This window comes from Coffea arabica, chromosome 1e, assembly GCF_036785885.1.
Source record: "Coffea arabica cultivar ET-39 chromosome 1e, Coffea Arabica ET-39 HiFi, whole genome shotgun sequence".
NCBI lineage: Eukaryota > Viridiplantae > Streptophyta > Magnoliopsida > Gentianales > Rubiaceae > Coffea > Coffea arabica.
The window spans coordinates 27,136,377-27,144,253 of record NC_092311.1 but is presented as its reverse complement, the minus strand read 5'-3'; the positions used below and the strand labels follow the sequence as shown (position 1 = coordinate 27,144,253).

At 40.4% G+C, this 7,877-nt stretch overlaps 1 protein-coding gene across 1 annotated transcript; it reads left to right on the top strand.

Moving 5' to 3' along the window:
* Positions 1-1,384: 1,384 nt before the first annotated feature.
* LOC140016520 (uncharacterized) lies at positions 1,385-5,926 on the top strand. The gene is made up of 3 exons (XM_072070058.1): positions 1,385-1,811; positions 2,335-2,912; positions 5,882-5,926. The coding sequence occupies exons 1-3, from the start codon at positions 1,385-1,387 to the stop codon at positions 5,924-5,926; spliced, it is 1,050 nt and encodes a 349-aa protein (XP_071926159.1).
* The last annotated feature ends 1,951 nt before the right edge of the window (positions 5,927-7,877 follow it).

Genomic DNA, 7,877 nt, shown 5'->3' with positions numbered 1-7,877 from the left:
TTTGGAACTTCGATGTTTTGAAGAATGAGTTGAGCTAGTTAGAAAATCTTTTGCTCTTTTGGGTATAGCTTCTCGACAATTTGGAATCCCTAAATGTATCTTAATAAAATGTTTCTTTTGGTGTGTAAACTTACTAATATGTATATTGTACAGTGTTTCCTTATGGTTATATGTCTTTGGGAATGTATATTCTCTCATGTCAAACAAAGTTTACTTGTACTTGGTTGGATTGTGATGGGGCAGCGGCCCTTCATCTCGTTTTGATTTTTTTGTGGGAACGTTGTACTAAACATCGATTGTATCTTTTAGTTCGGCTCAATTGGGTTTTGAATATTATCTTCTCGAAGTTCTTTTGAGCATTTGGTAAGGTTTCTGTTTGTTCCGGATCTGTAGTCCCGGCGAGAGTTGGGCAGGCGGTCCGCCAAACCCTTTGGTTCGCCTTAGGGTAAGGTGGGGCTGTCATATATTGGACAAAAAGATCATGAGAATGGGGTATATTTGACTCACCATGAAGCATGACTGTGTAGATTTTATCAGGAAATGCATGAAGTGTCAAATGCATGATGATGTCATACATACTCCTTCTCCTACAGAACTACATAGTATGACTGCTCCTTGACCATACTCAATATAGAGAATGGATGTGATTGGAGTTATTGATCCTCCGGCCTCTAATGGGCATAGATTCATCTTGGTGGCAATTGAGTATGTTACCAAATGAATTGAAGCAACTTCTTACAAGCATGTAACCAAGAAAGTAGTAGCTGATTTTCTGAGGGACCACATTGTCTATCATTTTGGGGTGCTCGAAACATTGATTGCTGACAATGCCAGAAACCTCAAGAATGCCATGGAAGATGGATTACGTGAATAGTTCAAAATCAAACACCGAAATTATACTATCTACAGGCTTTAAAAGAGGCCGGAAAATCCCACGGAGGTCCGTAGTTTCCTAGGATTGGCTGGGTACTATAGGCGTTTCATTAAAGACTTTTTCAGACTGGCCGGTCCATTAACCGATCTGACGAAGAAATATGGTCGTTTTATGTGGGATGCCAAGTGTGAAGCGCGCTTTCGAGAGCTAAAGAAAAGATTAACCATGGCACCGATTCTAGTTTTGCCAAACGGAATAGATGATTTTACCGTTTATACCGATGCGTCGCGGGAAGGTCTGGGGTGTGTACTGATGCAAAATCAGAATGTGATATCTTTTACCTCTAGGAAATTGAAACCCCACGAGCAGAACTACCCAACCCATGATCTGGAGTTAGCTGCAGTTGTTTTCGCTCTGAAAAAGTGGAGACACTATCTATACGGGGTAACCTTCGAGGTTTACTCAGACCATAAGAGCCTTAGATACCTCTTCTCGCAAAAGGAGTTGAATATGAGGCAGCGACGGTGGATGGAGTTCCTGGAGGACTACGATTGCACTATCAACTACCATCCCGGGAAAGCCAACGTGGTGGCGGATGCCTTAAGTCGGAAGGCTCAGGTAGCGGGGTTAATGATCAAGGAGTGGGATCTGTTGGAATCCGTTTGTGAGTGGAAGCCCTGCCTTGGGAGTCATAAGGTGGTTTTTGGTAATGTTAAAGTAACATCCACACTACTGGAGCGAGTTAAAGAATCTCAAAAGGAGGATTCGATGGTGCGGAAATGGGGAGAGAAAGTGGAAAAAGGGGAATTACTGGATTTTAACTTCAGTCCTGAGGGAGTCTTGAAATACCGAAATCGAGTGGTGGTACCCAAAGATGAAATGTTAAAGAAGGAGATTTTAAAGGAAGCTCATCGATCCAAGTATACGATCCATCCGGGTAGTAGAAAGATGTACCATAACCTAAAAGAAGCCTATTGGTGGGGACAACATGAAGAAGGAAATTGCTCAATACGTGCAAAAATGTCTTATTTGCCAACAAGTTAAAGCAGAGCATCAAAAACCATCGGGCTTGTTACAACCTCTTGAGATACCCGAATGGAAATGGGAAAACATCACAATGGATTTCGTTTCAGGTTTGCTGCGAACGCAACGAAGACATGATGCTGTTTGGGTAATCGTCGATCGGTTAATCAAATCGGCCCATTTCTTGCCGGTAAGCATGAAGTATTCCATGGATAAACTAACTCAACTGCATATGGACGAGATCGTAAGGCTACATGGAGTTCCTGTGAGCATCGTTTCGGATAGAGATCCCCGCTTTGTATCTAGGTTTTGACAGAAATTTCAAGAGACTTTGGGGACTAAGCTCAACTTAAGCACCACCTATCACCCTCAGATGGATGGGCAATCCGAGCGAACTATCCAGACCCTTGAGGATATGTTAAGAACTTGTATATTAGATTTTGGGGGTAGTTGGAGCCAATACATGACCTTAGTAGAATTTGCCTACAATAATAGTTACCACTCGTCGATCCAAATGGCACCTTATGAAGCGCTTTACGGGAGAAAGTGCTGGTCACTGATCTATTGGGACGAAGTCGGCGAGAGAAAGGTGCTAGATCCAACCACTATTCCCTGGATGGAGGAGGCACGAGAAAAAGTCAAGTTGATACGACAAAGACTCCAAACAGCTCAAAGCCGACAGAAGAACTACGCGGACAATCGAAGAAAAGATCTGGAGTTCGAAGTTGGGGACCGTGTTTTCCTTAAGGTCACACCATTACGAAGTGTCACGGCGGGTAGAGGAAAGAAACTTCAACCGAGGTTCATCGGACCTTTCAAGATTCTCCAGAGAGTTGGTAAAGTAGCGTATCGACTTGAACTACCGTCAAGTCTATCCAAAATTCATGACGTCTTCCACGTCTCGATGCTTAAGAAGTATTATCCTGATCCGTCTCATATCTTACAACCAGAGGAAGTCGAGATAGATGAATCCCTCACCTATGAAGAGAAGCCAGTACAGTTGCTTGACCGAAAGGTTAAGGAGCTGAGAAATAAACAAATTCGTTTGGTGAAGATCTTGTGGAGAAATCATGGGATAGAAGAGGCTACCCGGGAGGTGGAAGAAGAAATGCAAAAGAAATACCCAGAACTGTTTGAAAGTCAAGGTGAGAAATTTCGAGGGCGAAATTCTTTTAAGGGGGAGAGAGTGTGAGAACCCGTAATTTTCTTTTTTTTTTTTAGGTTTTATTTTATTTAATTGCACACGAATTCTGCTTTTTCTTTATTAGGAAGATTTTCTAGATTATTTTTATGAGTAAATATAGTTTATAAATTATTTTTCTAGTATCGATTAGTTTTTGAGAAATTAAGAGTGTATACTGGATGTGGGACCCGCTAGTGCAGTAAGTGCGGTAAAATTCGGCCAATTAGGTTAAGTTTTGTATACCGGGAGTAATTTACTAGGTGCTAAGAGATAATTAGAGGTTACCGAGATGTATTAGTATTGGAGAGACAGGAGGATAAGGTTAAGCTTAAAAGGTGAAAAGTGTCACCATCCTATTCAATCTTGGACTTTGACCATTTAACTTTACCTTTACCATATAACAAAATTGACCCAAAAATCATTCTTATTTCAAGCTTCTTTGGCCGGCTTTCTCTAGGAAGAAAAGAAAAGAAACCTTCAACTCTTTTGCTCTCAATCTTGCTCAATCCTGCAATCCAACCGATTAAACTTGAGATTACTCAATAAAAACCCTTAGCTTAGTAGTAGTAAGGTTGTTGGTGAAGTGGTTTGGAAGAAAGTGGTGCTAAGTTGGCTCTTTTCTTGAGGTTGCAAGGTGAGTAGTTAAGGAATTCCTTCTTTTCTCAAGGGTACAAGTTCGGCCAAATCCTCACTTATATACCTCGATAAAAGAAGATGTAAATATCCTAGATGGTTCAAGTGGTAATCACTCTTAACCCTTACTCAAGTTGCAAGTATGTCTACCTAATCCTTGAGCGTAAATTTGGGCAGCACGCCCTTTGTATTTTCCTATTTTCTAGCCATTTATGGCTTCATTCTTTTCCTCAATCAAACCCAAAATTACACACAAAATAATCTCATTTCAATAGCCGTTCAATAGGCTCAAGGTCATACAAGTACAAAATCAAGCTAACGACAAGTGCGGAAATGAAGTTTAGCAAAAGATAAATTTGACGTTATTTTACGTAACGGACACAACCGAAGTTATGCTTATCATATTGGGGTGAAATTTATACCATTTCGAAGCTAAGGCAGAGAGCTACAACTTTGATGAAGATCACCTAGTCCAGTTCGTAGTATATCTAGGTCAAAATTTCGAATTACTAAACCAGAAGCGCACAAACACGTCAGTTAACCGCGCTATGTTTAAACAACAATAACTCAGGCTACCGAAGTTGAAACGAGGTGATTCTAGGGGTTTTGTAAAGATGAGACATAGCACTACAACTTTTGTGTTTTGGCTAAATGCTAATTCAATACACATCAGGGTGAACAGACACGGTTAGTGTTGTGAAATATCAAAATTGTCCATTGGACTAAACCTATGAGAGTCAGGGGTATTTTTATCTTTTCATAGGCTACGTTGCTACGATTATGATGAAAGTTTTCAGGAAACTATAAAACATCATTCTCTACAACTTTCATGTTTTATGTTAAGCCTAATTCAGTCTCTAACATGGTGAACTGAAACCGGGCAGAACAGGGTACATACTAACTTCAATTCTGGAAAGTTGCTACAATCAAGATATAAATCTCATTTTTAGCTTGAAACCATCACTACCACCTCTTATACCAACATATATACATAATACACCATCCATACAATAAGTATGAGGAGGGTATCATTCAAACCCTAACTCAATTGCATCATTCCAATCATCCAAAATCACTTGATATAAGCATTATTATAACCACAAATACAAGCTACTAAGCAACTCCAACATGATTAAAGGACAAAGAAAAGTGTGGGCAGCCATATTACCGCAAAACAAAGCTTGCTAGAGTTATCCTCCAATTCCCCTTGAAATTTTTGGCTCCTTAAGCTTCCCAAGCTCTCAAACTAGTGATTAATTGGTTTAGTTTTTCTTGTTTTCACTAAAAATGTTGGATTCAAGGTTGGAAATTGAAAGCTCTCTTCACTCTTTCTCCCTCTCTTGCTCTCGGCCAAACCAAGAAAATTGGTGAAGAAATGGAGTCCAAGTGAAGATAAGAAGCAAAGAAAAGTGGCTTGGTCAAAGGTCTCTAAGTGAGCAACAAGTGTCACACTTTGGTGCATCCAAAATTTTTTTCTTTTTCCTTGTTTTCTTGGTCAATAAATTCAGCCAACATGATCAGATTTTGGCTGATTTTTAGGCTCTAATAATAAGGAGATTAACTTGATAAAATGGTGGTCAAATGGTGTGTTCAATTGGTAGCCAATCGGTAGCAAACGTTACCCGTCGGTTCTAGCCGTTTTTCCTTAAATCGCGTAAACTAAGGTTTGAACTTATAATTCACTAACTTATTATTACCACTTCTAATCACACTCTTAATATCATCTAAAACTCACTCTAAATCACCAAATTTGATCCCCACTCTGTATTGGATAGTCACACTACGGATAGACGTAAAAGCCCTAATTCGCTCTAACTCGAAAACAGAAGGGAAAACCCTTAATTCTATGTTCTTTTACACTTATTGTGTGGTGATTGGGTAGTAGAGCTATTATAAAATAATAATTTCCAAATAAAAAGGAAATTTGTGAGAAAAATATAAGGAATTTGCAAGTCCTCACACTCTCTCCCTCTTAAGAGAATTTCGACCTCGAAATTCATACCTTTCATTGTAAATAACTCGGGATACTTTTCTTGCATGTCCTTCCCAGCTCCCAGGTTGCTTCTTCCACCTCATGATGTCTCCATAGAACCTTCACTAGTGGAATCTGCTTGTTTCTCAAATCTTTCACCTTCCTATTAAGTATTCGAATGGGTCGTTCCTCATAGGTTAAAGACTCATCGAGTTCAATATCTTCTGGTGGCAAGATGTGAGTCGGATCCGGATGATATTTCTTAACCAGAGAAACATGGAAAACATCATGGATGTGAGACAAACTAGCTGGTAGATCTAGTCGATAAGCCACCTTCCCTATCCGCTGGAGTATATTAAAAGGTCCTATGTATCTTGGTTGCAACTTCTTCCTTTTTCCTGCCTTGATCTTTCCTTTCAGTGGAGTAACCCTAAGAAACACTATTCCAAACTCCAAATCTTTCCTCCGATGATCGGCATAACTCTTTTGTCGGCTCTGGGCTGTTTGAAGTCTCTGACGAATCACCTTTACCCTTTCGTAAGCTTCCTCAACCCAAGGTATTGTAGTCAGGTCAATAATCTTCCTCTCTCCTACTTCATCCCAATGAATTGGAGATCGACACCTTCGTCCATACAATGCTTCATATGGGGCCATTTGGATAGAGGAGTGATAACTATTGTTATATGCGAACTCAACCAAGGTTAAATATTGACTCCAACTCCCTCCTAAATCTACAATACAGGCTCTCAGCATATCCTCAAGAGTTTGAATGGTTCTCTCCGATTGTCCATCAGTCTGAGGATGATATACTGTACTATAGCTCAATTTAGTCCCTAGAGCCTCTTGCAATTTTTGCCAGAATTGAGACACAAATCTGGGGTCTCTATCGGATACGATACTCACCGGTACTCCATGCAGTCTCACCACTTCGTCCATATAGAGTTTGGCAAGTTTTTCCAAAGAATATTTCATATTAACTGGCAAGAAGTGTGCGGTCTTAGTTAATCGATCCACTATCACCCAGATTGCATCATGACCTTTTTGAGTTCTTGGCAACCCCGATATGAAATCCATCGTTATGTGCTCCCACTTCCATTCAGGGATCTCTAAAGGTTGTAACAGACCTGACGGTTTTTGATGCTCAGCTTTCACTTGTTGGCACGTAAGACATTTTTGTACAAACTGGGCGATCTCCGCCTTCATATTCTCCCACCAATATAGACTTTTGAGATCCTTGTACATTTTACCACTACCGAGATGCACCGTATACCTAGAACGGTGTGATTCCTCTAAAATCTCCTTCTTTAATTCTTCATCCCTAGGTACAACGACGCGACTTCGGAACCTTAAATTCCATCAAGACCTAAGTTGAAGTTGGGTAACTCCCCCTTCTTCACATTTTCTACCCATTTCTGCACCGTCGGTTCTTCCATTTGGCCCTCTTTAATCTAATCCAACAGTGTCGATTTCGCCTCAATATTTCCAAAAGTCACTTTCTGTGGCTCCAAACGAGGATTCCATTCACATACATCCTCTAATAAGCTCCACTCTCCTACTATCGAACTTGCTAGTTGAGCCTTTCGACTTAGAGCATCCGCTACAACGTTGGCCTTTCTCGGATGGTAATTAATCGTGCAATCATAATCCTCTAAGAATTCCACCCACCGACGTTGTTTTAGATTTAACTCCTTCTGAGAAAATAGGTACTTAAGACTCTTATGATCCGTGTATACCTCAAATGTTACCCCGTATAGATAATGCCGCCATTTCTTCAAGGCAAACACAACAACTGCAAGCTCCAAATCATGGGTTGGGTACTTTTGTTCATGAGGCTTTAACTTCCGAGATGCGTAGGCAATCACATTCCTATTTTGTATCAAAACACACCCTAACCCCTCTCTTGAAGCGTCGGTATAAACCGTATAACTATCCGTCCAATTGGGCAAAGCTAACACTGGAGCCATGGTCAATTGCCTTTTAAGCTCTTGGAAACCATTCTCGCACTTAGCATCCCAAATGTATTTTCCTTGTTTCTTTGTCAAGTTCGTTAGGGGTCTCGCAATCTTCGAGAAATTCTTTATAAATCGGCGGTAGTACCCCGCAAGACCTAGAAAACATCGTACTTCTTTAGGATTCTCTGGCCGTTTTCATTTAGCTACAGCTTCCACTTTGGCCGGGTCTACAGTAAGCCC

What these genes read in the sequence shown, in the direction of transcription:
- LOC140016520 (XM_072070058.1), top strand. Translation starts at nt 1,385, where the DNA reads ATGAGGCAGCGACGGTGGATGGAGTTCCTGGAGGACTACGATTGCACT. An exon ending in CAAGTATACGATCCATCCGG is followed by an intron (nt 1,812 to 2,334) that starts GTAGTAGAAAGA and finishes CTTGTATATTAG; the next exon opens with ATTTTGGGGGTAGTTGGAGC. An exon ending in TACAGTTGCTTGACCGAAAG is followed by an intron (nt 2,913 to 5,881) that starts GTTAAGGAGCTG and finishes CGTTCCTCATAG; the next exon opens with GTTAAAGACTCATCGAGTTC.